Consider the following 14,174-nt stretch of genomic DNA (forward strand, 5'->3'; position numbering starts at 1 on the left):
GACCCAAGACTTCCTGCTTGATTCTCCCTGCAAACGGCAGGCTGTGGGTTGAGCCTTCAAGAATCAGGAGTCACCTCTAGCCATTAACTCTCAGAGTTAACCTCATCTGAATGGGAATACTAGTCCTGTGATACCTGGAAGGTGGGCGCCTCTATACGCCACACCCTACGTGATGGTCCAGACACATCATTCCTAGCATTAGAAAGCTGTAAATGGACCCCTTCTGTTCCCTGGAGGCATTAATGGTACATAGAAATAAATCTCAGGCTCTGAGGCTGATGGCAGCCTCAGACTCAGCCTCTGTACTGTATGGGCCAACTGTAGCCCCAAGGGCTTCTTCTTGCTGCAACCCCTGTCCCCACCTAAAACAATGGGCTTCTATTAGTTACAAAACTCTCTGGCCTGTTTTTTTTTTAGCTATGAAACAGAGATAATATCTAATACAGAGAACTTGCCAGTAATGAGTGCTTCCTACTTGCTGGGTACTGGGAAGAAGTGGTTTACACATATTTTCTCACTTAATCTACACAAAAAGTAATTAAGACACTTCCCTAAGGCCATGGGAGAGACAGTGGAAGAACCAGTTCTCCAAGGAGGACTTGCAAGTTAATAACTGGACTCTGCAAGGCTCTGGTGGAAACTGTCAGCTTGTAAAGGATGAAGCACAGTGTCTGGCATGTGGCAGGAACTAAAATAATGGCAGCGATTAATGTTGTGATATGCAGACGCAGCATAGCAAGATAAGATGCAATGTACCTTCTGGGTCAAACCACCCTGGCCACTCCTCCCCGATACCCAGGGTTGATGTGCTTGAATTAGACAGGATTAAAGGCTTACTGGAGCTGGAAGCCTTGCTCCAACTCAGGAGTTTAGCCCCAGACCTTCTGTCCACCAGCTGAGGAGGACAAGGGCAGAAGGCAGCTGCACAGAGCAGGGCCACGGCCTTGCACACAGTCCAGGGGGCTTTTGTGCAAGAGCCAGGCCTCCCCCTGGGTCCCATGATGAGAGAATGGGTTCTGCTCATGTCTATGCTGCTCTGTGGCCTGGCTGGCCCCACACACCTGTTCCAGCCAAGCCTGGTGCTGGACATGGCCAAGGTCCTCTTGGATAACTACTGCTTCCCAGAGAACCTGCTGGGCATGCAGGAAGCCATCCAGCAGGCCATCAAGAGCCAAGAGATTCTGAGCATCTCAGACCCGCAGACGCTGGCCAGTGTGCTGACAGCTGGGGTGCAGAGCTCCCTGAACGACCCTCGCCTGGTCATCTCCTATGAGCCCAGCACCCCCGAGCCTCCCCCACAAGTCCCAGCACTCACCAGCCTCTCAGAAGAGGAACTGCTTGCCTGGCTGCAAAGGGGCCTCCGCCATGAGGTTCTGGAGGGTAATGTGGGCTACCTGCGGGTGGACAGTGTCCCGGGCCAGGAGGTGCTGAGCATGATGGGGGAGTTCCTGGTGGCCCACGTGTGGGGGAAGCTCATGAGCACCTCCGCCTTAGTGCTGGATCTCCGGCATTGCACGGGAGGCCAGATCTCCGGCATTCCCTACATCATCTCCTACCTGTACCCAGGGAACACCATCCTGCACGTGGACACTATCTACAACCGCCCCTCCAACACCACCACGGAGATCTGGACCTTGCCCCAGGTCCTGGGAGAAAGGTACGGTGCCGACAAGGATGTGGTGGTCCTCACCAGCAGCCAGACCAGAGGCGTGGCCGAGGACATCGCGCACATCCTCAAGCAGATGCGCAGGGCCATCGTGGTGGGCGAGCGGACTGGAGGAGGGGCCCTGGACCTCCGGAAGCTGAGGATAGGCGAGTCTGACTTCTTCTTCACCGTGCCGGTGTCCAGGTCCCTGGGGCCCCTGGGTGGAGGCAGCCAGACGTGGGAGGGCAGCGGAGTGCTGCCCTGTGTGGGGACACCGGCGGAGCAGGCCCTGGAGAAAGCCCTGGACATCCTCACTCTTCGCAGCGCCCTTCCAGGGGTGGTCCACTGCCTCCAGGAGGCACTGAAGGACTACTACACGCTGGTGGACCGTGTGCCTACCCTGCTGCAGCACCTGGCCAGCATGGACTTCTCCACAGTGGTCTCCGAAGACGATCTGGTCACCAAGCTCAATGCCGGCCTGCAGGCTGCATCCGAGGATCCCAGGCTCCTGGTGCGAGCCATCAGGCCCAGAGAAACCCCTTCTGGGCCCGTGCCCGATGCTGCAGCTGAAGACCCACCAGGGGCAGCCCCAGAGTTGCCTGAGGACGACGCTATCCGGCAAGCACTGGTGGAGTCTGTGTTCCAGGTGTCGGTGCTGCCGGGCAACGTGGGCTACCTGCGTTTCGATAGTTTTGCTGACGCCTCCGTGCTAGGTGTTTTGGCCCCATATGTCCTGCGCCAGGTGTGGGAGCCATTACAGGACACGGAGCACCTCATCATGGACCTGCGCCACAACCCCGGAGGGCCATCCTCCGCTGTGCCGCTGCTCCTGTCCTACTTCCAGGGCCCCGAGGCCGGCCCTGTGCACCTCTTCACCACCTATGATCGCCGCACCAACATCACACAGGAGCACTTCAGCCACATGGAGCTACCGGGCCCACGCTACAGCACCCAACGTGGGGTGTATCTGCTCACCAGCCACCGCACCGCCACGGCCGCCGAGGAGTTCGCCTTCCTCATGCAGTCCCTGGGCTGGGCCACGCTGGTAGGTGAGATCACCGCGGGCAACCTGCTGCACACCCGCACTGTGCCGCTGCTAGACACGCCGGAAGGCAGCCTGGCGCTCACCGTGCCGGTCCTCACCTTCATCGACAATCACGGCGAGGCCTGGCTGGGTGGTGGAGTGGTGCCTGATGCCATCGTGCTGGCGGAGGAGGCCCTGGACAAAGCCCAGGAAGTGCTGGAGTTCCACCAGAGCCTGGGGGCCTTGGTGGAGGGCACAGGGCACCTGCTGGAGGCCCACTATGCTCGACCAGAAGTCGTGGGCCAGACCAGTGCCCTGCTGCGGGCCAAGCTGGCCCAGGGCGCCTACCGCACAGCCGTGGACTTGGAGTCTCTGGCCTCTCAGCTCACAGCAGACCTGCAGGAGGTGTCTGGGGACCACCGCCTGCTAGTGTTCCACAGCCCTGGTGAGCTGGTGGTAGAGGAAGCACCCCCACCACCTCCTGCTGTCCCCTCTCCAGAGGAGCTCACCTACCTTATTGAGGCCCTGTTTAAGACAGAGGTGCTGCCCGGCCAGCTGGGCTACCTGCGTTTTGACGCCATGGCTGAACTGGAGACAGTGAAGGCCGTCGGGCCACAGCTTGTGAGGCTGGTATGGCAACAGCTGGTGGACACCGCTGCACTGGTGATCGACCTGCGCTACAACCCTGGCAGCTACTCCACGGCCATCCCGCTGCTCTGTTCCTACTTCTTTGAGGCAGAACCCCGCCAGCACCTGTATTCTGTCTTTGACAGGGCCACCTCGAAAGTCATGGAGGTGTGGACCCTGCCTCAGGTCACGGGCCAGCGCTATGGCTCACACAAGGATCTCTATATCCTGATGAGCCACACCAGTGGCTCTGCGGCCGAGGCCTTTGCACACACCATGCAGGACCTGCAGCGGGCCACGGTCATTGGGGAGCCCACAGCTGGAGGGGCACTCTCTGTGGGCATCTACCAGGTGGGCAGCAGCCCCTTATACGCATCCATGCCCACCCAGATGGCCCTGAGTGCCACCACAGGCAAGGCCTGGAACCTGGCTGGCGTGGAGCCCGACATCACTGTGCCCATGAGCGAAGCCCTTTCCACAGCCCAGGACATCGTGGCTCTGCGTGCCAAGGTGCCCACGGTGCTGCAGACGGCCGGGAAGCTGGTGGCTGATAACTATGCCTCCGCCGAGCTGGGGGCCAAGATGGCTGTCAAACTGAGCGGTCTGCAGAGCCGCTACTCCAGGGTGACCTCAGAAGTGGCCCTGGCCGAGATCCTGGGGGCCGACCTGCAGATGCTCTCCGGAGACCCACACCTGAAGGCGGCCCATATCCCTGAGAATGCCAAGGACCGCATTCCTGGAATTGTCCCTATGCAGGTGAGACCCAAGGAAGACCTGGTTGAGCCCAGTCCCGGGAGTGAGTTGGCCCATTGTCTGCACAGGCTGGGCTCTGTGCACAGTGCATGACAATGGCTTTTAGATTTGTTCTCATGTTTAAGTTTTGACCAGTCAAGTCCTTTCCTCTTTCTCAACCTGTTCCATCCACTCTCTGTGACCCTGGGGTTGCTGAACACCTCTGTTGAACATGCATATTAGGTTGGTGCAAAAGTACTTTCAATGGCAAAGCCTGCAATTATTTTTGCACCCACCTCACAGGAAGCCAGTTTGAAAGCCAACCAATACTCACAGGAAGCCAGTTTGGAAGCCCCTGGGATAGAAGGCATTTCAGCCTTGGCTGGGTGGAAGGTGAGTGATGGCAGGGCTTCTCATTGTCAGTGTTGGGGAAGAGGCCAACACCTGGCAGAGGTGGCCGTGGGCTTCACCCAGTGCCCCACCGCTGGCCGAGAGTTCCACCTAGGCAGCACTCACACCTCCACGCTGTTCTACCTGTGGTTTTGCTGCATCATCACGATTGGGCAGGGCAGCATTTGTCGTGGGATCCCTTGTGAGGAGGGTCTGAGACCAGGGCTTGAGTGCAGGCAGTTTGTCTGGGAGGCCATTGCTGAAGCAGGCGTGAAGGAGGGAGTAGGGAGAGTGAGACGGGAAGCTGACAAGCAGGTGCCTCAAAGCTGTTCTGCTGAAGCAAGGACACTGATGAGTGTGGGGATGCTCCCAGGCACAGTCCTCTGCAGGTGGGGCCCAGTGGCTCCTGTCCCACATTGGCCAAGAGTTGCCCTGAGGACATCACTCAGGGTGGGGCAGGCTCCCCCTTCTTGGAGAAGGCCTGAGCTGAGGGTGAAAAGACAGGGCTGTGCTATAGGAGAGCCTGTCAGTGGGGCCAGGGGCAGCTGAAAGCAGAGGGGGCTGAGAGTGCCAAAAGCATCTGCTACAGAATTGTTATCCCCATTTTTCACTACTGAGGCCTGGAGAGGAGCAGAGGGGAGTGGCCTGGGGCCAGAGAGCTGTGATTAAGGGCAGGGCAGGGCCTAGAGGGCGGTGTCTCTGTCAACGAAGGCTCCTGGTCCCAGTCAAGCTCACCAAGTCCTGCCTCCCTCCAGCAGCCTTAGAGAGGGAGGAGGAGGTGCATCCACGTGGGAGTAGCCTGTGCTAGGCTTGCAGGATCCCCGGTTTCCAAATCATCTGCTCCTTCCTTTCCAGTATAGCCAAAGTTCACGATTTGGGGTCAGATGTAGATTCAGATTCTGGCTCCACCACTTACTGACTGTGTGACCTGAGACTAGTTACTTAATCTCTCTGTGCTTCAGTTTTTCCGTGGAAAAGATGGGGATCATGTTATCTCCTGCACCGGTGGCTGTGAGGATGATGATAAGCTCTACAAAGTGCTTAGTACAGGGCCAGGCGCCTGGTAAAGGTAACTAACATCTTCCAATCCTGCCCCAGTGGAGGGGAAGGTGAGCTTGGAGACGTTAGGAAGTATCTGGTGAGGTTGGAGAGGTCAGAGGGGAGACCATTCCTGGGCCTTCTAGCTCAGGACATCAGGGCATGTGGGTGGCAGACAGGAGCATCCTCTGCAAGGAGGCTGCCCATGGATCATACATGTCCCAGTGGCATGTCACATCTCAGACATGTCACTGGGAAAGTCCCTGGTATCTACTAACTCCTTCAGAAATGTCGGTTCCTGTCCCATGCCCTTAATATTTCCCATGACATAAAGGCGATCCGTGGTGCCTGCTTTCCTGGACTCTAAAACCGGCTGCTCCTCCTGACACTAAGTAGGACCTCCAACTCTTACAGATCCCTTCCCCTGAAGTCTTTGAAGAGCTGATCAAGTTTTCCTTCCACACTAATGTGTTTGAGGACAACATTGGCTACTTGAGGTTTGACATGTTTGGGGATGGTGAGCTGCTCACCCAGGTCTCCAAGCTGCTGGTGGAGCACATCTGGAAGAAGATCATGCACACGGATGCCATGATCATCGACATGAGGTCAGTGGCCAGGGGTCAGTGCTTCCCAGCCAGGACGCAGGACTGCCGGGGGACAGTCAAAGCTATGGGCCACAGCAGGGAAGAAAAGGAACCCTGCAACACAGCAGAGGGCCCGAGGGGGCCAGGCCTCCTGCCTATCAGGGCTCCAGCCAGTTAGCCCAGGGGTTCTTGTTTCATTGCAGGCGGGGCCCAGCACTGGTCGTTTTTGTAAACTTCTCCAATGATTCCAATGTGCATTCCAGATTGAGAATTACCCCAAATTTGCCTGGTCATAGGATTCAGTGGGGAGGAGAGGAAGGAGACGTTAAAAACACTGATTCCTGGGCCCCACTCCTCCCTTACTGACTCAGAAGCTCCGGCGGACAGGCCCGATAATCTCTATTTGACAGGCATCCCAGGTGATTCTGATGGCCAGTGGCGTGTGAGACAGCCAGGCCTCCCACCTGGGAAGGCGCCTCACGTCATACAAAATCAACTCATGACAACCCTGGTCACATGAATCGTCATACAGGCAGAATTTGGAAATCGCACAGGGAGAATTTAGAAATTAATCACTATTGTTATCAAAAGAATTCTTTGCATCACCAAATGATTGTCAGAAGGATGTCTTCAGCTAGCCACCTCCCCCCTGTTTCTGTAAAACTGTGCCTCATATGTCGTGAGTTTACATCATGGACTAGGGGTAGGAGGTGGATGAGCACCCTCAGGCAGTGGCCAGACCTGGCATCCCGTGACTCTGGGGTCCATTGGTGGACATGCCCTGGCACCTTCCATGGGCAGGCTGCCTTCCTCAGACGGGACCCTTCCACGCTCCCCTGTTGTCTAAAAGAAGTGGCAGGGGGTGGCAGAGCAGGAGCATTCACCCAGCTCCAGTTCTCTAGCCCTCAGTGCTCACTCACATGGTTCTTAGTGGTCACTAGGTGGCTCTCAGTCCTGTACCCACTGCTTCTCCTCCCTGGGAGAAGAAGGAACATTAAGGCTAAAACATTAGCCCTGGCTCCAGTTCTGTGTGTGTTCACAGCCCGAGCTTGAGGCTCCTGTGGTCTCTCTGATCATTTTTTTCTTTAGAAGTTCTGTTGAGCACCCGAATGACACTCATGTTAAGTCCCTTTCTTCTGAATATGCCATTTACACTTTTTAAAGAGGAGATGGCCCCAGCCTGCAAGTGCACTTTGCTTAAAGACCCTTCCACCCCTGAGGTTTGTTTGGAGGTTCAGACACTGACATCACAGGCCCAGAACCCAGCCAGGTCATCCCAGGCCATCAACTGGATGAGGCTGCTTAACATGTCACTAGCCCCAGTGGGGAGACAGGGCCCCAGTGAGGTCACACAGTGGGACAAATCTAAATGGCCTGGGAGAAATGCAGGCTCCCTTTCTTCCAATGTGGCTCCACAAGCCTGAATATTTCAACACACTAAGTGCCCTGTTAAGACACTTGAACTAAGACAGCCGGTAGGTGTCATAAGATTGTCACAGAATGCAACCAGGAAAAACAATGTTTCCCAAAATGTGTTCCACTCATAGGCAGATATGGGTGCAGGGGAGTAGTCCATGGTCAATAAATGGGGGAAACTGATCAACAAGTTTCTGACTGCAGGACTTGTCAGGACCTTTTATACATACACACACACACACACACACACACACACACATATATATATATATATATATATATATATATTTTTTTTTTTTTTGAGATGGGGTCTCACTCTGTCGCCCAGGCTGGAGTGCAGTGGTGCGATCTCAGTTTACTGGAAGCTCCGCCTCCCAGGTTCACGCCATTCTCCTGCCTCAGACTCCCAAGTAGCTGGGACTACAGGTGCCTGTCACCACACCCGGCTAATTTTTTGTATTTTTAGTAGAGATGGGATTTCACTGTGTTAGCCAGGATGGTCTCGATCTCTTGACCTTGTGATCCACCCACCTCAGCCTCCCAAAGTGCTGGGATTACAGGCGTGAGCCACTGCACCCGACTGGTCCTTTAATATATTAACATGTGTTAATTATATAGCGGAAGGAAAGGATAACATATTTGACCACAAAGTTTCTTGTTCTCAAGAGACTAGTACTCTTGGAAATACTCTGGAAAATGCTAACCCATGGTATTCTAAAGGAGGAAGAGGCAGTACATTGAGGCTGCCAAGAATTAGAACCGTCCATGGGACAAAGATCCTGGCCTCCCCGAAGGGCACAGAGGGCCTCACTGTGAGCTCAGCCCCTGAACAGGCTCTGCTTCCCGTCCCTCAGGTTCAACATCGGTGGCCCCACATCCTCCATTCCCATCTTGTGCTCCTACTTCTTTGATGAAGGCCCTCCAGTTCTGCTGGATAAGATCTACAGCCGGCCTGATGACTCCATCAGTGAACTCTGGACACACGCCCAGGTTGTAGGTACGTGGAGAAGCTTTCCCCTTTCTACTGTCATTCTAGAAGCTTCTGGGAAACCAGGGAAAGACAGCTTGAGTGTAGGTAAAAGTCATAGTAACCAGACTGTAAAGCCCTGTCCTAGTCCAGGCACTAGATGTGCATGATCTCGAATCCCTGAAAAGCATGTATCACTACGCCCGTTTTCTAGAGGAAAAAAAAGTGGGGATTGACTAGGTCAAGTATCTTTTCTAGAGTCATGCAGCTAATAAGTGGAACCCAAAATGTGAATATTAGTTTGTCTAATACCAAAATTTCCCCCAGGCTTAGCACTATGATCACCAGCCTGCGGGACAAATGCAGAATTTGAAGGATTCTCCCCGCCCCTTACCAACCCCAATGGGCATTTCCAGTGCGCACCATACTTGAGCTCTCAGCTGCAGTGCCACACACTTGCCTGGAAAGGTCATGATGCTCATCAGGCTTCTGTTCACTGCCCTGGACACAGAGCTGTGGCTACAGGAGCAAAGGCAGGCCCTGAGCTAGCTTTACAGAACCATGACTCTCAAAGCCCCATTCCAGGGTGGACGGCCTCCATCTATCTTCCCTGCCCAGTGTGTAAGACCAAGGAACTGGTGCTCCTATCCAACGAGAAAGGACTGGAGAGATCAATGGGGGTGTGCCTGTGACCAGAGAAACACCCCATCATTTTCATGTCCATGCTTCTGTAATACACAGGCATTTTGCTGTAGCTTGTAAGACATACATTCAATAATATTACGAAGTGTAAATACAAATCAGAACCAGGTGAATTCTAAATTCAAATAGATGTTCAAGACTGGAAGTTAAAGATAGACTCAATTCTACAGATAGTGAGGTCCCAGAACCGTGAGGTCCAATATGGGAGCCACGAGCCACCTGTGGCCACCGAGCATTTGAAATGTGGCTCTCCCAAGTGGAGATGTGCTGGAGGTGTAACGTGCATACCAGATTTTGAAGACATTACGAAAAAAAACCTCATTAATAATTTTATTTGATTACATTTTGAAATGGATATATTTTGGATACATTGGCTTAAACAAAACATGATTAAAATTAACATCAGGGATTTCTTTTTGCTTGCTCAACATGGCTACTAGGGAACCTAAAATGACATCTATGGGCAGCATTCTGGCTCACGTTGCATTCCTGTTGGACAGTGCTGTCCTAGAGGGTTGTTCTGATGACATCACAAATTGGGTTTTTCCGAGTCCAAAGTGAAAAGGAAGTCAGGTCAGTTTAAGTGTTTTCATTATTCATGAAGAGAGAGGACGTCCCTTTCTCAGGAGAGTCAAGTCTTTCCTATCACTTGGCATAAGAATGCCTCGTTGGGAGTTGTCAAGCACTGAAATCCTCGTGATTAGGCATGCATTCTTATCCCTATTTTACGGATGCAGAAATCAAGGCTCAGAGAAGTCAAGTGGCTCACAAGTGGACACAAGGACACAGACCGAAACCCCAGGGCCTCCTCCATCACTGCAGGTCCAGGCAGGATAGAGAAGACAGGTGCTCCAGGGTCCTGACATGACCCCTATCCTGAAGGGCCTTATGTCTTCCAGGTGAACGCTATGGCTCCAAGAAGAGCATGGTCATTCTGACCAGCAGTGTGACGGCCGGCACTGCGGAGGAGTTCACCTACATCATGAAGAGGCTGGGCCGGGCCCTGGTCATCGGGGAGGTGACCAGCGGGGGTTGCCAGCCACCACAGACCTACCACGTGGATGACACCAACCTCTACCTCACTATCCCCACGGCCCGTTCTGTGGGGGCCTCGGATGGCAGCTCCTGGGAAGGGGTGGGGGTGACACCCCATATGGTTGTCCCTGCAGAAGAGGCTCTCACCAGGGCCAAGGAGATGCTCCAGCACAATCAACTGAGGGTGAAGCGGAGCCCAGGCCTGCAGGACCACCCATAGGGAAGGGCCCCGTAGGCAGAGTCCCAGGACAAACAGAACCTCTAGGATATACACCAAGGGCACTCCTGCAGGTGGCCCGGCCTGAGGTTCCCAGGGGCAGCAAAGGGGCCTGCTGAGCTCTGGTTAGGCTAGAGCTGGAGGTGTGTATACATACACACACACACACACACACGTATATACACATATATATATGTGTATGTATATGTATATATATGTATGGCTTTCCAATAACAACCTAAATTTTAAAAAAGGTTCCTTCTAGGTGGTAGAACTTGGGGTGGTATCTTTCTTCTTCATACTTTGCTCTTTTTCTTAAATACTCATTAATGTGCATATATCATTATTTTCAGATGCAGCTGTCATTATTCCAAAATATAAAAAATAAAGAAGATAAAATAAATTATATAACTGAGCCATTAACCACAATTTAGTCATCACCAGTGGTTGTTAAATCTCTTTTTTTCATGGGTTTTCCATTCACATTATTTGGATCTTCCAGATCTGCCCTGCTGGCCTCTATGGACAGCTGATTTTGTTTAAGATGTGGCGCAAGATGCTATGGGGTCAGCAGGTGGCAAAGGTCCTGTGGATGTTAAATAGGGAAAGGGCTGGTGCAGCCCTTCTGCTGGTGATGTACACATGCTGGCTGTGTCTCTTCTGAGCCTCACGCCAGCTGCATAGCTGGCCACTCTCATCTTCTACCCAGGAGCCAGCTGAGACACAGACAAACTCTGCAGCTCACCCAAGGTCACACAGCCAGCACGGTGGACCTATGTCCTCCTTTGGGCCACCCAGCATTTGCAGCACCTTTGGGTGATCAGAGAATCACTGCCCATAGGAACGGGTAGGAAACAGTGATGTCAGCCCCGCCTGGGTAGGAAACCAGCCCGGCCACTTCCCCAGCTGAGTGGTTCTGGGCAACTCGTTTCACTTCTCTGGGCCTCAGTTTCTTCATCTGTTCAATGGGAGAAATAATAATACATTTGGAGTTGTGAGAATGAAGTGAGCCAATCTAGTGCCCAGCCAATGTTAGCTGTCATAATTTCTCCACTACAAAGCTGAACACCCTGGAAGCCCACTTTTCCAGCCCTTCTGGCAGTAGGGCATGGGCATGTGGTCCTGCCTTGGTCAACCAGAAGCTCCTGTGCAAGACGTCTAATCTGAAGCAAGTGGCCAGGGAGCCTGGGCAGTGGCCATCTGCCAGAAGCCTAGTGTATAAGGACAGCACAGCCATGCCCTATGCTTAGCAGGGACAGCAGCAGCACCCTCAAGGGGTGCTTCCCAGACTTCCCGGTGTGACTTTGGCTGTGGTCCTGGTGGAGTGACCCATTGTCCCTACCCACTGCTCAGCCAGGTCCCCCAGTCCACCCATCCAGGACTGGGCACCATCCGGGGTCTTTCATGAAATCCCTGTCTGTTTCCATCCACCAAAGACTTTTCTGTAATGAACAGCACAGTCTGGTGCAGCTGGTTAAAGGGTAGGTGGGATTTGAACCCATCTCTGTACAGCTCCAAAGATCCTTCTGTTTCCACCACATCATGAAGAGGCCCTGGGCCTGATCTGGAAAAGGGGTTTGAGATAGACAGGAGCGAAAGTCCTCTGCATAGCAAAGTACAGGCTCAGCCTTCCTAAGTGCAAGCCTTCTTGCATTGTTACCTGCTTGCAGGCACAAGACTGGAGGAAAAACAAAAGGAAAACAAAATCCCATCAGGTCTCTTTTCTGGTGGGACACCCAGATGGCCAAGAACTGCCTAGAAGTCTCTGTTCAGATGAGCCCTGGGCCCCTTCAACTCTCTATGCCCTGGTCTGAGCTCATGGCCTGCATCCTGCCAAATCCTACTTACCTCCAGCTCACATCTTGCACATAGCCACACCTCCTTCCAGACACTCAGACTCCCTCCTCTCTGTCCCCCACACCTCTCACCCAGTGTCCACCAGTGATCAGGACCCAAGGTAAGTTAATACCTGAGTTAATGTCACTCTGCTCTGCACCCAGCCTGCCATCTTCTTTGCCTTGTCTTGGGGTCCCAGCTTTGTGCCTAAATCCCTGACACAGCTTCCTGCCCCATCTCTGTGGCCTGACCTGCAACTAGGGGTTCATCTTCACTGGAAGGGCTGTTAGGTGATGCAGACACTTCTGGAAGGTCATATTTATCTGTCCTTCTTGCAGATGTGATGGAGAGGTAAGTCAACCAGGACCAAGCAGGGGTTCATTTGACTGGCATCCAGGGGTGCTGGAGTGCCCCTAGGAGTCAGCTCAGCCCTGTTGTGACAGCATGTACAATAAATGGATTATAAAGGCCCTGGCAGGGACTCAAAGCTGGCTCTCTGGGGCAAGACAGGCCTAGGAGTTTCCCTATTGTTCGCCATCAAAGGCCAGGCCACACTCTGGGCAGCCAAGCCAGAGCCATTGGGTAGAGAAAGGAACTCAGGGTATACTGGTATACTGGGTCCATCTCTCCCTGCCTTTCTTTCCCCTCCAGGGCAGATCCTGAGGATGCCAGGCTAGCCACAGGGCAACTGGTGGAAACAGAGCTGTCTCAGACCTGGTCCCCGGCACCAGAGAAGACTTGGGGGACCAGATGTTAGCAGCAGGGGCAGGGCATGGGCACAGTCCACTCACGGGCATCTTTGCAGTCTGACCAGGGACTGACAGCACAGAGCTGGGGGGCATGGTGGGGGTGGTGACTCTGGGTGCTGGGGGCTCATTTCCAGGTGCTCTTAGTCAGCAATAAGCCATGCCTCTGCCAGGCTCTGTAAGGAGAGGAAGTCCTTGCTGGAGACGTGGTGACCCCCATCCAGGGAAGGAGGAACCAGGGACTACTGCAGTGATATGCTTCATCCATAGAGAATGCAAAGGGGCCATGTGGGGACCCTTGTGGGCCTGCTGCTTTCAGGCTGGACTGAAGCAATAAGGGAGGAGCTTCCTCTTCCTGTGTCCATGTCTGCCCCGCACAGGCCCACACAGTAGATGGCCCTGACTGTGTGTCAGAGGGCCCTGGTTCCCCACACAGCTGTGATGCAGTCACACGATGTGACTCAGAAAGAAAAGCAACACAGCCGGTTCACACTCCGGGCCAGGAAACCCACCTCCAAGATCCCCGCCTGGGGGCACCCACCTCCCATCTCCTGGTTCCTATGGGATTTAGCTGCCACCTGGCCTAGGTACCCTCTCTGCTTTGCTGACCAGGGTGGCCAGCACTAAAAATAGCCTCCTAATCCAAGCAGTTTAGAATAGCAATGGGATCAGACGACAGTAGCTTCCTGCATCTTGCCCCAGGAAAACACGAGATGGCAAGATGAATGGAAAGAAAACGTCAGAGAACCCCTCCCATTCTCCCTGCAGGCACTGCCTCCCCTAATCCCTTTCATAACCGGTTTCTGGGCCAGGCACGGTGGCTCAGGCCTGTAATTCCAATACTTTGGGAGGCCGAGGTGGACAGATTACCTGAGGTCAGGAGTTCAAGACCAGCCTGGCCAACATGGTGAAATCCCGTCTCTACAAAAATACAAAAATTAGCTGGGCGTGATGGCGGGTGCCTCTAATTCCAGCTACTCAGAAAGCTGAGGTGAGAGAATCACTTGAACCTGGGAGGTTGAGGTTGCAGTGATTTATGATCGAGCACTCTGGCCTGGGCAACAGAGCAAGGCTCCGTCTCCAAAAACAGAACAAAACAAACAAACAAAACGGTTTCTGAACCTTCTCTCCTAGGAAGTGTCACAACCCAACACATGTTGGAGAACGGCTTATTTTTCAGATAAAAGGTTTATTCTATGAGGTTCTGATCTTGCT

The 14,174-nt window shown here is 53.6% G+C and overlaps 1 protein-coding gene across 1 annotated transcript; it reads left to right on the forward strand.

The window, feature by feature from the left end:
- Positions 1 to 689: 689 nt before the first annotated feature.
- Positions 690 to 11,907, forward strand: RBP3 (retinol binding protein 3). Its single transcript, XM_007962654.3, has 4 exons — positions 690 to 4,052; positions 5,871 to 6,061; positions 8,311 to 8,453; positions 10,025 to 11,907. Exons 1-4 carry the CDS (start codon positions 999 to 1,001, stop codon positions 10,378 to 10,380), a joined length of 3,744 nt encoding a protein of 1,247 aa, XP_007960845.1. The 5' UTR covers positions 690 to 998; the 3' UTR covers positions 10,381 to 11,907.
- The last annotated feature ends 2,267 nt before the right edge of the window (positions 11,908 to 14,174 follow it).

Source organism: Chlorocebus sabaeus, chromosome 9 (genome assembly GCF_047675955.1).
Source record: "Chlorocebus sabaeus isolate Y175 chromosome 9, mChlSab1.0.hap1, whole genome shotgun sequence".
NCBI lineage: Eukaryota > Metazoa > Chordata > Mammalia > Primates > Cercopithecidae > Chlorocebus > Chlorocebus sabaeus.